At 35.9% G+C, this 16812-nt stretch overlaps 1 protein-coding gene across 1 annotated transcript; it reads left to right on the top strand.

Annotated features, from left to right (window-relative positions):
* Positions 1-697: 697 nt before the first annotated feature.
* Positions 698-16792, top strand: LOC311176163 (olfactory receptor 10AG1-like; the record flags this gene model as incomplete). The annotated part of the gene is given in 4 exon segments (XM_084241472.1): positions 698-725; positions 5377-5561; positions 16053-16680; positions 16683-16792. Coding segments are annotated over 4 exon segments (951 nt in total).
* Between the last annotated feature and the right edge of the window lie 20 nt (positions 16793-16812).

Genomic DNA, 16812 nt, shown 5'->3' on the forward strand with positions numbered 1-16812 from the left:
ACAAAGTATCAGGAAAAAGACAAAACTTTCAAGCTGACCATAGATCTGAGTTATAAGCTGGGGAGGTAGAGGAAGAAGAAGGGGAGAGGATGGGAGAATAGGGGAGGGAGAAACACAAGGGACTGTGGTGACAGATCACTAGTGCTGTCATGGTGGGAGAACCATGTCAAGAACCACCCCTGAGTGGAGAACCACAAGTTGAGGTGGGGGACCACACCTGAGGGGAGAAATCAAATACTGTCCAAACAATTACCAAAGATGTTACGAAAATAAAAACAAAACAAAACAAAGTTATTAGTTTTATTGTTTGAACTAAGACAAAGACTTTTGGACTGACCCAAAACCAATTATTTGAAGCAACCCTCAGGCAAGCTGTTGTTTGAGAAGTCGTACAGATCAGAACTAATGATTATAGACCTTGTGGCAGAGGGTAGGTCAGTGAGCCATTATGGATAGCATAATATAATTTCAAGTTGCTAACATGAACTTATTTAACCACTGAATTCATTTGCCTTTTTCTTGCCACAAAACCTTCCAATTCACTTTCCCTCTTTGGGGAAGTACTGGACTTTTCTACCTGAATCTTCACTATGGAATTAAATCTCTTTGATCCAAATAAACATGTTTTGGCTTTTTAATTTATTGCCTCCTATCTTTTTACATTGACATATGTGATGGGTGGAAATAAGGACATGGCATGGATATGGTCTTGGATGTGGGGGTTGGTGAGTTGGGTTCTTGGATCTATTTGACAAAGATTCTGGCAGTTTCCCATTCAGCAGCACACAGCAAGTTTATTAAGGTAAGAGATGTTTGGATAGATACAACCAGCAAAGCCTGCATTTTATAGGTTTATTAGGGAAAAAAGAGAAACTTGATAGATGCAGATAAAGAGCTACTTTTAAAAGGGACATAAGGTTTACTAAGGAAAAAAAGGAGAAAAGAGACAACTTCATAGACAGATGGGCAGAGAGCCAGAGTGGATAACAAGAATAATATATCAAAATTCCAAGATTATACACACACACACACACACACAGAGCTATGTGAAAACAAGGAAAGTTGGAATTGCAGGCCTTGAGCAGGGACTGCACCTTCGCATCCTACCGTGGTGACTGTGGTGGTAGCAACACCTGCAGCGGGTCCTGTACCAGCCTGGGATTCCAGCCACAACAGCCAAGGACTCACCTGCTTACAGCTTTTCCTCCCCTCCAGAAGAAAAACACCAGCCTGGCTGAAGGCAGTCATTCTCCAGGAACACTGGCTGGCTGATGACATGTTCATCTTCAAGGCTGTCGACTTGCTGGGGGCAACATGAAGTGTGTGTGGTCTGCAGAGACTGTGGAATCGGACAGATAGCTAGTGTTCACTAGATGACAGTAACAATGTCTAGGTGGCCTTGGAAGGGGTTTCCCATGAGCAACTGAGGGGCGGGGGACTCTGCCTCCATCTATAAAAAGCTCCTCCCAGAAAAACTAGCGTTTACCTTGGCACTAACTGTTCCACTGCTGCCTTCCCTATGCCTATGTAAATAAGAGACCAGCATGTCCAGCTAACATCAGCTGGCTAGCCCCTCATCCTTACAGCCAGCACATGCCTCTTGCCAGTTCAATTTGCCTTTCAACATTTCCTAATCTTCTCTTACCCCAGTTTCAGCACACTGGGGCACTTCTACAAATCTGTTCTCTCACTCCTGGCATTCTGGCTGGACTCCATTTTACTCAGGAGCGCCCTTATTTCATGCTCTAAAAGAACAATATTCAACCTTCAATACTCAGATTGCAACAACACATGACAAATGATGAAGGAATGAGAATATATTCCAGTTGCTATGAAAATAACACACACTACTTCAAGTCTGATCCTGGCCTTAATCATCTCCCACATAGATTATTACAATCACCTCCCAAGTGGCCTTGCTCTTTCTGCTCTTGTCCCAATTAATATTAATTGTGTTGTTTTTTCATACTGCTTTTCACGGACATTTTACTTCCAACAATGAAAAAAGAAAGAAAACACAATACATATGATCAGTGATTTGGCTTCAAGGATTTTTAACAAGGAAATAATTGCAAATTGTGGAATTTAAGTTAAAACATATACACTAAGGGTTAAAAATGAAGTTACAATGGAAGGTTATGAGAGTACAACAGTTGAAATATTTCACTTTGATTGCAGAAATAATAAATCACTTTCACATAATGTAACATACTAACTCAGTCTGAAAGAGGAACAGAAATTTAGCAGTCAAACATTGTGACCAATTACAGGGTAAATCACTTTTTATGTCTCCTGAAAAATACAGCACAACACCTTATATAATTAGATATTTATTGATGCTTAATATAGAACTGAATGCATGCATTATTTACACAGTTCACCAAAGATTCATAAAAACAATATTCAAAAAATTGTCTCGCCTATCAATTTAAAACCCTTATAATGTCATGTTCCTATTCACACCTTCTCAGTATAGAAAACTTGAGATTCAGTGTCTTATATTTCCTTGTCCAAATTCATTTTTCTTTTTCATGTAAATTTCTGCAGTGAGAAAGTATATCCCTACATAAGCAGAAGGTCTTAACAACAAACTGGATGATAGAGACTTTCCAAGTTACAGTCTTTGAATGAAGGAAATGGTACTTTAATAATTTGAAATTTAGGATCCTCAGATTTCCTGTATAGATCGAGTCCAATGTTAAGACTCTGAATGACTTCTACAGCCTCTCCCAGTGGAAGACTTGTTCTTCTCTCCAGAGATGGAGTGGATGGGGAGCAGGAGCAGGAAAGCAGCATGAGGTTCCTCGACATTATTCCCCAGAGAGAGACTCCCCAATGCATCACTGATTCAACCAGAGACAGTCTTGGTTATTTCCTAACTACCATCTGATAAACAGGTAACTGAATTTAAAAATGCATTATGTTTCAGAGGAACGACCTCACAGTGAATAAGGGCTTATTTCCTACAAAAGGTGCAGTGTTGATTTAAGTGCAGTATGGGTTCAAGAAATAATAATAATAGCTAAATTTGTAATTGTTAATTAGAAGTAGAAATTCATACGACATAAGATTTCCTTATAAAATAACAGCAGAGTGATCCATCCACAATAAGAAATAGTTAGGCAGTGATTATTTTGTCCTTTTTTTATTATAATGTATTTTTTTATCTCAAGAATCAAAACTTATTAAAATATGCTTCATTTATTATAATAAAAATCATTTGTGAGCTAAATCTTCTGATCTTTAAAAAACACCATAACTGTAAGTAATCAGTCTTTCGTTTCTCTGACAGTAAAGAAGATATGACCTGAATTCAATTATTTGTCATAAAATTTTATACTACAACTTTTATATTTTTCATAATATGGTATTCAAAAATGGGCTTTATGAAGTTGATTGAGTTTTTTTTTTTTTTTTTTTTTTTTAGAATGTGAGGTCAGCATTGTGTAAAATCACTTGGGTCAAATACTATTTAACACTAGGTAAGTTATTTAACCCCTCTCTGCATCTGGATCTTTGGCAAAATGTTAATAATAGTAGCATCTACTTCACTCAGAATGCAACAGAAGAGAAATTACAGATAAAGCTATTTACAGTATGGTTCAAATATAATAAATATTCAAAAATTAATAATAATAAAAGTTTCAAACTAGAGCACTCTAGACTGGATTACTATGACAGTTTATGTTAAAATAGGAAATTGATAAAAGGAAACTCTACTTCCCTTGTTAAAACTGCTAAAGTTCTTCTAATTTTTAATGGAGTGAGTAGTCAAGTTGAGAAAAGAAAATGATTAAAGAACATTATCTTGGGGTATGTTTTCATATACTAAATAAGATTTGAATTAGAGTTTTAAATTTAATTTTATTTGTATTTCTAAAATATGTCTACTCTTATGTGTTCAAAATACAAGATACTGCTAAAGATGAGAGAAAAATGAACAGTGACAACCCAGTAAGAGTGGTTTCCCCCAGGCACTGCTGCATTGTGTCACCCAACATGCACTAGTTTAAGTATAAAGCTTAGTATTCCTGCCAAATTAACACCCTGTACATTCTCTCCTTTCTAGATTGGGAGACATGTACTCTATGACTGGATAAAAAATGAAAAAAAATCAAAATGAAAGAAAAAAAATATCAGTTAAAATAATAATAACAAATACAGTAAGTTGACAATGATCATATAACAATGCCTAAAAGAACTACAACTGCATCTTTGAATTAACCTGTAAAATAGATTATGCCACTTAACTCAAGATATTTCCATGCGTTACCTATTATTATTACTGTGTATATTTTCAACAAGAAAAAATTTAGCTCCAATAATTTGAATAAGGACCTATTCAAATTACCAGAGTATAGCTATTTTTCATTTTAAATGATTCAATGTCAAGTTCTGTGATCAGTGAATTCTCTAGTTACCTATGCACGATTGTTGAGTCAGTGTGAACCATTTGCAATTGCCCATCAACAAGTATTTACAAACCACTCATCACAGAATACGAAGCACTTGACAACATTTTGGAACACAGGACTGAATGATGATATAAGAGCCTATTTTTCCTTAAATTCAGTTTATTTGTTTTTCATAAAAGTGAAAACAACATTGTGATTCTGTGATCGCTAATATCTGACAAAATCTCAGGGTGGTGACACTCCTATAAGTCCAGTTAACTTTCTTCACATAGAACTGCACTTTAGGGTGATTTCTGAACCCTGACTTCCCTGTCTCCTAAGTTTACCACTGGTCTATAAGCTCTAAAAACGTAACTGAACTCATATCATTCACTATAATTATTATTATAATTAAAATAGATGGTGAGTGGCCAGGTTGGCATAATGTAGATAAAGCACTAAAGGCTTACTGACCACTTGCTGTTGGTTAACTGAGAGTAATATACTGGAGAACATCAATACCCATGCAAACAGATTCAAATAGGAAGGTGCTAGGGAGAAAATAATAGAAATATAAAGCAAACAGAGACAAAATTAATGAAGAAGGAGAAACACTGCTCATTAGAGAAGGTCCCAGGTTACCTAGAGCTGTTTGAGAATAGGCTCCCTGAAATGCTTTGATCTAATTTTATTGTTGTCTGCTTTGTAGTATAGAGCTATATCCATAATCCTTAATATGAGCAGGGGAAATCGAGTATGTTTTTACATCTTATATTATTTGAGGATATTGAGTTTGAAATATAGAATTAAAAATATAAAACAAGCAAACAGGAAAACTGGATGTCTATCCTGGATTAGTGGATTAGAAATCATTGATTTAATATGTCCCACTTTTCAGCTAGGTCCAAAGGATTCAATTGCCTCTAAGCCTTGAAATCATTTTGTTCATAGATGTAACGCACAATACAAAACTCCCCACCAGGGAACCACACTACACTGGTGGAATTCATCCTGCTCGGGTTTTCTGATGTTCCTAACCTTCAAGGATTTCTTTTTGCTATATTTCTGATACTCTACCTCATTATTCTTATGGGAAATAGCCTCATTATCATGATAACTAAGGTTGATCCTTCGCTCCAGACCCCCATGTATTTTTTTCTTGGGAATTTTTCCTTTTCGGAAATATGTTACGTGTCAGTTACTCTCCCCAGATTATTAACAGATCTCTGTAGAAAAAGTGGAAACATTTCCTTTCTAGCCTGTGCTATTCAAATGTATTTTTTGTGACCTTAGGTGCCAATGAGTGTTTAATCCTCACTGCCATGGCTTATGACAGGTATGTTGCCATTTGCAACCCATTACACCTACCCTGTCATAATGAACACTAGGCTGTGCATTCAACTGGCAGCTGCCTGTTGGACCACTGCAATTCCAATACACATAGGGTTCACCTCCCTGGTCTTCTCTCTACCCTTTTGTGGATCTAACCAGTTGAATCACTTTTTCTGTGATGTCCCTCCTATTGTTCAGCTTGCTTGTGGAGACACTTTGATGATTGATATGTTGATTTATGTGATTGCTGCTTTACTTGTTGCTATACCTTTTTTATTGATTTTTGGATCTTATATGAAAATAATCTCCACCATTTTGAAGCTGTCATCAGCAACTGGGAGAGCCAAGGCCTTCTCGACTTGTTCTTCCTACCGCATGATTGTGACTTTATTCTTTGGATCAGGCATCATTGTATATTTCAGACCTAAGTCCACTCACTCATCAGGAATGGACAAATTTCTCTCTATTTTTTACACCACAGTGAAATCCATAGTTAACCCCATTATATATTGTCTGAGAAACAAAGATGTTATGGTGGCCTTCGGAAAATTGCTAAAGAAATGGATTGTGCTGTGACTCAAAAAGATGACCTCTTAAAACTTGTTTCTCATCACATTCTACATTAGCTTCTGCAATTTTTCTAAGATTCTGAATTATTCTGAATGAATGAGCTCATGTTTTTTATCTCTCATAAAATAAACCTAGTTTTTTTAAAGGTTTAAATTAATTATAAACTCAATAAAACGTATAGAAATATCTGAAAAACAAACATTTGACTCATGAAAAGTTTTTGTTCTCTTAAGTGTTTAGAGAATTATCTATATTTTGTTTCTCAATAGGTATTGATATGTTCATATAGGCACTGCATATATTATACTGTATATAGGCATTGTGTATGTAATATATATATATATAGTCTGAAAAATAATAATAGACATCTAATTAAATTTGTTCGATTGGTATATTGAGTAGTAGCAGAACCTTAACTATTGATATTTTATCTACTTCTGACCAGTGTTTGAAAAATAATCACAGAAAGTGACATAAAGAGGGAGGGATTGGAGCACAGAAGTAGTAAGTATAGGTTATCATGTTAAAGAAGTTGAAATTCCATCTGATTTTATTGGTGATTCTTCAGCTATTTCCCTGAAGGTGAGTTCACTTATGCAAAAGTGGCCACACTTCCTTATTTCCAGATATCAGTTTTCTTCTATAACTAATTCCCTCACTTTTATTGTATTGATTTGAATGCCTTAAGATGCACAATTTTTAAGTGCACCTAAATGATGATAAAAATTTGGGGGAAATTCATTTGTGTAACTGAAAAAATAAGCTTTTTTATAAAACTATTCAAATGATAGCTCTGGGTATGTTTCACTTTTATTGCCCTTGGGTGTCTTCAGGAGGTAGAAATGACTAAGTTTTTACTTTCTTTTTTTTTGCATTAATATTTTGTTTTATTATTTTTTAATTAATAAATTTTATTTTTATATTCCCCATACAATTGTAATCCCCCCATTCTGACCCCAATCCCTCCCCTCCCGCCCCTCACCCCCCATAAAGTGTCTCTGGTTCATAGTTTTTGTTGATTTTGATTTTCACTTTCTTATAGTTATTCATTTTCCTGGTCCCTTATTTAAGTTTTCTAGATCCCTGCTATGAGTGAGACCATCCGGTATTTTCTTTTTCTTTTTGGCTTATTTCACTGAGCATGATCCCTTCCAGCGCCATCCATGTTGCTGCAAATTGCATGTGTTTATCTTTTTTGAATGCTGAGTAATATTCCATGGTATATATGTACCACATCTTCTTGATCCAGTCATCTATTTTTGGGCATTTGGGCTGTTTCCAAAGATTAGCTATTGTAAATAGTGCTGCTATAAACATAGGGGTGCAGGTGTTCTTTGGAATTGATGTTTCTGTGTTCTTTGGGTAAATACCTAGGGGTGGAATTGCTGGATCCTGTGGAAGCTCTATGTTTAGTAGGTCCAGAAATCTCCACACAGCTCTCCATAGTGGTTGGACCAGTTTGCACTCCCACCAACAGTGCAGAAGAGTTCCTTTTTCTCCACAACCTCGCCAACATTTGTTGTTGCTAGTTTTTTTAATATGTGCCATTCTCACTGGTGTAAGATGGTATCTCATGGTAGTTTTGATTTGCATTTCCCTGATTGCAAGTGATGTTGAACATTTTTTCATATGCCTGTTGGCCATTCGCATTTCCTCTTCAGAGAAGTTTCTTTTTAGTTCCTCTGTCCATTTTTTGACCGGATTATTTTCTTTGTTGTTGTTGAGTCTCATCAGCTCTTTGCAGATTTTTGTGATCAGTCCTTTATCATTGGTGTTGGGTGCAAAAATGTTCTCCCAGTTGGTGGGGTTTCTCTTTGTTTTTGTTATTGTCTCTTTTGCTGTGCAGAAGCTCTTTAATTTGATGTAGTCCCAGCTGTTGATCTTTGCCTTCCTATCACTGCTTTGGGTGATGTGTCTGTAAAGATGTCTTTGATATGCAAATCACGTAGTGTTTTGCCTATATTTCCTTCTATGTATTTTATGGTTTCAGGTCTTATGTCTAGTTCTTTAATCCATTTTGAGTTGATCTATAAAGAAGTTTACAGGATTTTGATGACAGGAATGTCTGTGTAAGAGTGCAAGTAACATAAATTTGAATGTTAAAGCTGCAAAATTTGATGACCCACATTAGTCACCTTTATTTTCCACACCGTTCTGCTAGGACATGGTTCTGCATTCTATAAACCTCTGGCAACAACCTTCCCAGACTCTTGGATTTCTCACCAGAATCCCCAGGAATTCCCCTCCCATATGAAAGCCTTACTCACGTCCCCTCTCTTTATCACTCATGCCACCTCAATGAGCAGAGATGTTTACAAGGTAATGAGAGGGTACAAATAACTCCGTTTCTGCATTTGCTTTTCCTGACATAAAACCTGAATTTTAAGGGGGGAAATGGGAAAAACCTCAAGAAATAAATTTCAAAATCAAAACAGTATTCAATTTTATTAAAATATAGATTTGACCTTTCATCAGTATATAAGATATTATCAAAGTAAATAGATCATAGAGATATTCTTAAATTCTGTGTGAAAGACCTATCAAAACAAATACTGGGAGCTACCCACATGGTGCAACAGACCTCTCCTGTCTCACCTGCTGCTCCCCTCAGCAGTCTATTTCAGTAGATTTTAAAAAGTTTTTAGCAATGTTGTCATGCTATCTCTCCCCCCATTTTCCAAAAGAAAAACTCCCCAAGACTAAAATTAGAAGTAAATAGAGTGAAATGCTAACTACCCTTTTTTGCCTCTTCCCTCTACCCCTTCCTCATGGTGAACAATTATCTGGCTCTGCCTGACTTCCTGTGAACTTGGAAAATTGATTGGGCTAAACCCCTACTAAAATTCTCTGTGTCTCTTTGGGGTTGATAGTGGCTCAGAAACAAAGATCTGCTGAATGCTGAGAAAACCCCCTGCTGGGAACGTCCAACACCTAGACTCATGTCACCTAAATTATCTGGCACATCCTCAGACGTGGAGACTCAAAGCCTTGCATTTTCCTCACATGCCTTCGACCCTTAGATAACCCCAGCACTCCATCACTAGGGGTCTCAGTTTTGGGGGGTGCACTCCCTCATGGTCCTCTCAATAAACTACTCTGTGCAAAGTCATTTCTCTCAGTTTAGAGTTTGTCCTTTTGGGTTCATATGGAGGATCCAATTGGATCATTTGCAATATCATATCTGGAGTGCCTCTTTCCCCATAACATTGATCTGTTCATTATGTTTGGGTGCTGTGATAGATCCCTTCAGCTGAAATAGAGGAGTGTATCTGTATATACAATATTTGCATTTCAAATTATGTGTTCAATTGGGATATGAGAATCAAAATTTTGTTTCTTCTAAAAGGATTATTGGTGATTTGGTGGTGGGAGTGAGGTGCTAACATACACCTGAAAAGGTGTGAACCTGTATCCCTAAAAAATATACAGTGTTATAAAGCAATGGATGGAACTTGAAATGCTAAATGAAATAAATCAGAAAGAAAAAGATCAATATGGATGGTGTCACTAATATGTGGACTATAAAGTAACTAAATGAATAGTCGCAGAAAGACTAAAAAGTATCAATTTGAGGACAACATGAAAGTGCTAATGTCTATAAGATAGAGGCTAATATTTTTTTTGAATTTAAGTGTATTGAAAATAAAATATATTTTAAAGGAATAATTCTTCTTGAAAAATAAATAATTCCATTGCTTGATTTCTTTAGCACTTAAATATCATTTCGGTTATCCTTTTGCAAACATATTGGCCTTGGATTCCTGCTTGAACTAATCAAGCATCCTCCAGCCTCCCTTCCCACCTGTATTGTTCTAAACACAGACATTTACACATTTCACCCACTCACTTATTTCCTTTTTTAAATTTAATTTTCTGAGTGAGATTTTCCCCAGGCCATTTACCCCAAATTTTCATTCTCCCAGACATTACATTTCTTAAACACATTTCTATTTTATTGTTTCATTATTAGCCATGAAAACTCTGTCTATGTAATATACTTCTTATCTTGGTTAAAATCAGTCTATTTCCCAGAGTCTGAATAAATACTGTGAGGACAGTGTGTTTTTTTTTTTTTTTTCCCAGCACTTTGTTCCAGTGTTTATAAAGTTCCTGCAGTATGGTAAAGGTTGAACAGTATTTTTGAGTAAATAAATAAAATGTATCTGTATCCTAGACAGAATAATAATAATTCAGCCTACATGTAATAATTTAAGCAATAAATTACTAATGTTTTGATGGGCCATTTTGTTTGATAACTAGACCACTAAATTAAACAAAAATATTCAAAAACAAGCAGAAAAACTATGTCTTGGTGGATGTCTCTCTTTGGGGTTTATCTATGTTTCTGATTTTATTGTTGTGATAAAATGAATTAAAGATGACAATAATTTGTGGATATACAGCCTTCACTACACAAGGGCATTACCGATAGTGTTAGTGGTGTTAAGTGCAATAATACTTGATTTTAAATGAGGTTCATCTGATAAATAAAGGAGTGAGAATATAGCAGATGATCATTTTCAAAATATTACTCTATCTAAATGCTGTAGAAGAAAAATAGTCAAGTGCTATTTTATTTTTTAAGATTTATTTATTTATGCATCCAAGAGCTGGGGTACAGGCCAGAGTTAGGGGGGGTAAGAGGATTCACCAAAGATAGAGTGGGGAACAGAACAGGCAGATTGACTGAAATACACTGCTGAGTGGAACAGCGGGCAGGACAGGAGAGGTCTGCTGCATCATGTGGGTCACCTCCCTGGCCAGGGATCCAACTAATGCTGCAATGGCTGTGGATAGGATAGCTTCCTAGGTTGCATCTTAACTCCTTGCTCCAACAAGGAGGCCCTCAAGTGCTGTTTTAAAGAAAGTAGTCAATGTTTCGTGGTCAAAAACTAAATTGCATGGTCTTTCAGCTGCAGGAGAACTGGAGACATATCCTGGCCACTATGGAAATAACAAAGAAGACATGAAGGAGAACTGGATTTTGTGGATGCTTCTCAGTCTCTAGCATGGTGCATGACACAGCTATCAGATGCAAGGGGGGAGAGTGAAGGGAATTAAGGAGAAACATGCCATCCTTCAATTTACTTTAGAGAAAAGGATAATCCTTGAATGGAGAAAGTGAAGTGAACTAGCACTGAAAAAATAAAGAATATTTTCTAAATTATTCCAGGATAATTTAAGCATAAGTCAGGATGGACTAAACGATGTGGGTAAAGGAGAGGGAACATTACAAATGTCATATTTTTTAATAAGGTTGATTTTTATCTAGGGTAAATTTGAGAATCAAAGAAGAAGAAAATTCACTCTACCTTGTCTTTCCTTTCAGTTTTTAACCCTCATGATGTCATGTTCCTATTCACACCTTGACATAGAAAATTTGAGACTCAGTGTCCCATATCTCCTTAGAGAAATTCTTTTTTCTTTCATATATAAATCATGTAGCTAATGATGAATTACATTCCTGACATCAACAGAGTGTCTTCACAACAAACTAAATGATGGGTGGGGTCTAGAGATTTTCCAAGATACATTCTTTGGGGAGAAAGAAATAGTGTTTTAAAAATTTGAAATTCAGCATTCTCAGAGTTCATACACAGAACAGTGAACCCCTTATATAGATTCTCCCAGTAGAGACTTCTTGCTCTACACCCCAGATATGAGAGGATGGGGAGCCAGGGGCAGAGGAGTGGCCAGGGGGCTGATGATCCTCAACACATATTCCTCAGAGAGAAGCTTCCAGGCATCACTAATCCAACTGGAGACAGCTGTGGTAATTTCCTAGTAGACACCTGATAAACAAATTATTGAGTTTAAGAATGAAGCAAGTCTTGGAGCAACCATGTCCCCAAAGTGGATAAGGGTCTATTTCCACCTAAGGTGCACTGTTCATTTAAGTAAAGTATGAGTTCAAGGAAGAACAATAACAGCTGAATTTGTTGCAGATAATTCAAACCAGAAATAGATACGACAAAAAACTATTATTTTTAAAAGAGCAAAACAATGATTTCTTCATCATATAAAAAAAGGTACGTGGCCATTATTTTAACCTAATTATTATAAATACACTTAAACTGTAAATAATCAGCCTTTCATTTTTCTAACAGTAAAGAAGATATAAAATGGACATGAAATCAACTTGCTGTTGTGAATAGTTTTATATTGTAAATTTTACTTATTTTTATATTAAATTGAAAATCATTATTCATTGAATGCTTTATGAAACTCATTGAACTGTGATTGAGAATGTGCAGTTGGCATCACACTGCTGAGTGTTAAGTCACCTGGCTCAGACACAAGCTTCTTGACCTTGGGCAGGTTATTTAGACAAAACATGAATGCAATTTAGACAAAACATGAATAATAACATTACCTACTTAATTCAAAATGCAATAAATGAGAAAACACAGGTAAGGTTATTAAGAGTGTGGTTAACATATAATAAATGTTCACAAATTGTTAATAAAAAAGTTACAAATAACCATAATCTGTACAGGCAACAACGTACCAGTTCTTATCAAAAAATAAAACTGGTAAATGGAAAACTCAACTTCCCAGGTTGAAACTTTCCAATTTGCTCTATTGGACAGAACAGATCAATTGCAGAAAAGAAAATAAAGTTATGTTGGGATATGCTTTTATATATTAAATAGGATTTGAGTAGATATTTAATTTTCATATCTATAAAATGTCTACTAATATGTGCTTAAAATAAAAGAAACTGGGGCCTCCCTGGTGGTGCAGGCAGTTGAGTGCAGTGCTGTGAAGCTGTCCGCAGCCTCTGCAGTGCCAATTGGATACCAGCCAGCCTCTGAGAAACCCACATGGCACAGCAGACCTCTCCTGTCTCACCCGCTGCTCCCCTCAGCAGTGTATTTTTTCAGTCTGCTTGTTCTGTTCCCCACTCTGTCTCTGGTAAATCCCCTCACCCTCCTGCACATCTGGCCTGTGCCCCGGCTCTTGAATAAATAAAGTAAATCTGAAAAAATAAATAAATAAATAAAAGAAACTGGTACAGATGAGAGAAAAATTAGGGTTCATTCTGGGTTGTTTCCACCAACATAGAATAATCTTCTCATTTAAAGTTCAGCATTCCTGCAAAATTGCCACCTTTACATTCTTTCCTCTGCTAGATTGGGAAACATCTACTCTATGAATGGAAAAAAAAAGATGAATAAACTTCTAGATGATATAAAAGGACTGTATGTTAAAATAATAAAAACAAATACAGTAAATATGATAATGATCATATAATAATGCTTAAAAAATTACAATTGCATATATTAAGCTAAACTGTTAAAGAGATTCTACTGCTTACATCTCAAAACATCTTGAGTGGCATATTATTATTGTGTATATTTTCAAGTCAGGAAAAAACTCATAATTTGAATAGCAACATATTACCAGACTCTATCTAATTTTCATTTTATATCATTTAATATCAACTCCTTTGACCAGAGAGGTCTTTGTTTCTTTTTTTTAAATAAATATTTATTTATTTATTTATACAAGCATTGGGTACAGTCAGAAGTGCGGGAGGGTGAGAGAATTTACCAGACCCAGAGCAGGGGAGCAGAACAGGCAGACTGATGAAGTACACTGCTGAAGGGAGCAGTGGGTATGGCAGGAGAGGTCTGTCACGCTATGTGGGGCCCTCGCTGGCAGGTGAGGATTGAACCGGCGCTGCAGAAGCTGTGGGCAGCTTCACAGCCCAGCACTCAATCACTGCGCCACCAGGGGAGGTCCCAGAGCATTCTTTGGATGCCCTTATATCTGACACAATCTCAGAGTGGAGGTCACTTTCTTAAGAATGTGGACCTCCTGTAAGACCAAGTAGTTCTCTCCACATAGCACTGCACTCTCTATGGTGGTATCTGACTTTTCCAATGCTCTGTAAGCTCTGTAACTATATAACTGCACTCATATTATTTAACATTAGAGAAGACACACAATAGTTAAATGACAAAAAGGTGTGAAAAAAAGAGAAAATAAGGGACACATGAAACAATGGTACAGAGAACACTGGGGGACTGCACCACTTTCAGTTGATAGAACTTATTTGAATCTAAGAAATCCTTAATTCTTGATCCCTTGTTGACGTTTGTGAGTCATAGCAGAGATGAGCCATGAGACAGCATTTATCTTTATGGTGGGCTGTGAAAAATGAAAATCTCAACTCAGGATTCAGTGAACAGAAATGGAAGGAATTAAGGACTAGTGAGAACTAAGAAACAAAATGTAGAAATTATAAATTATTTTACTTGCTAGAAAGTTGGGGAAGGGAAGAGGCACTTGGTGCTTAGAGAAAGAAAGGGATATTGTATTCTTTAGAAAGTCAAGATGAATTTGGTCTGGGGAGTAGAGATAGTTCTAAACTCATGACAACATGGATTTAGGACTATATGACAATTGTGAAAAAGGAAATTGCTTCACATCAATGGATGATACAAAGATTGAATGGAAACAATAAATTGATGTCTAAGATTCAGCACAGTGCAGGAAAGACTGATTAGGCTAAATCTACACTGCTTTCAGCACTGTATTTTTAATTCAGATAGAGATAATTAGAACATCTATTACACACAATATATATTATATTCATATTATGTTATTTATATACAATATGTATTATGTGTTAATTATATTATATGAAAGATGGCAGATAGAAAGATAATGTATGAGAGAGATATATATTCAAAAACTCCTACTAGAGATAGTAATGTATACAGTAGCAGATTTTATATTTTGTTTGGTGTCATGTGTAAGTGTTATGATTAAATACTTTTACATATTTTCTTTTTCCTTTGTCAAATTACTTCCAAAATACATAAACTTATTTACTTACTTTTAAAGGGTTAAAATTTGGAATATTCTTAGAGGTATTCAAATTTTTGTTTTCTATGGTATACATGAGGATGCATTATAACAAATCTTACTTTATTTCACATTCTAGACTTTATGTGCCTATATAACTTACTCTGGAACGTTATTTCTGGTACAAATAACTGGTGAGTGGCCCATGTTGGCTGAAGTGGACCAGGTGGTAGAGTCTTACTGATCACCTGTCCCTTGGTTACCTGAGAGTAAGTAGAGGAGAAATATCAAATGCAGCATGCAAGAATCATACAAACTGACTTTAAATTAAAAGGTGCTTAAGCAGAAAAATTAAAATAAAAAGGAACTAGAGACCAAATTTATTAGGAAAGAGAAACATTTCTTCTTAGAGAAGATCCACTTAGAGCTGTTTGAGAATCTTCCTGACATGCATTGGTTTTATTTTATTGTTGTCTAATTTGCCTTATTTCCATGAATCCATACAGCTAAATACAAATAGGAGGAGCAGAGTTTCTGTTTCTACATGCTGGTGTTTCAGGATACTGGTTTGGAAATATGTTGCCAAAAATATAAAACAAACAGTTACGAAAACTGGATGTCTATTCTGGGTCAGTGTATTTGAGATCATTTATAAAGTATGTCCCCATTTGAACTGGGTCAAAGGAGTTGAATTGACTTTGAAACTTGAAATCATTTTGCTACTGGATGGAATGCATAGGACAAAATTTCCAGCTGGGGAACCATACCACATTGGTGGAATTCATCCTGATTGGGTTTTCTGATGTCCCCAACCTTCAAGGATTTCTTTTTGGTTTATTTCTGATACTCTATATCTTTATTCTTATGGGAAATAGTCTCATTGTCATAATAACTAAGGTTGATCCCTCATTCCAGACCCTGATGTATTTCTTTCTTGGGATTTTTTCCTTTTTGGAAATATGTTACGTTTCAATTACTCTCCCCAGGTTATTAGCAGATCTCTATAGACAACATGGAAATATTTCATTTGTGGCCTGTGTGATTCAAACATATTTCTTTCTGATGTTTGGAGACACTGAATGCTTTATTCTCACTGCCATGGCTTATGACAGGTATGTTGCTATCTGCAATCCATTACTCTACCCGGTCATCATGAACAGTAGACTATGTATACAATTGGCAGCTGCCTGTTGGATCACTTCCATTCCAATACAAATAAGGTTCATCTCTCAGATCTTCTCTTTACCCTTCTGTGAATGTAACCATTTGGATCACTTTTTCTGTGATGCACCTGCAGTTGTTAAGCTTGCTTGTGGGGATGTCTTCATGACTGAGATGTTGATGTATGCAATCATTGCCTTAGTCACCACTATGCCTTTTTTATTGATTATTGGATCTTATGTGAAAATAATCTCCACCATCCTGAAACTACCATCAGCAACTGAGAGAGCCAAGGCCTTCTCGATTTCTTCTTCCCATCTCATGGTTGTGACTTTATTCTTTGGATCAGGCATCATTGTTTATATGAAACCTAAGTCCACTCACTCAACAGGAATGGACAAATTCCTCTCTCTTTTTACACCATCTTGATACCAGTGTTTAACCCCATTATATACTGTCTGAGAAACAAAGATGTTATGGTTGCATTGGGAAAATTCCTACAGAAATGGATTGTACCATGATTCACAAGAATAACTTCTTA

This window comes from Talpa europaea (assembly GCF_964194135.1).
Source record: "Talpa europaea genome assembly, chromosome: 8".
NCBI lineage: Eukaryota > Metazoa > Chordata > Mammalia > Eulipotyphla > Talpidae > Talpa > Talpa europaea.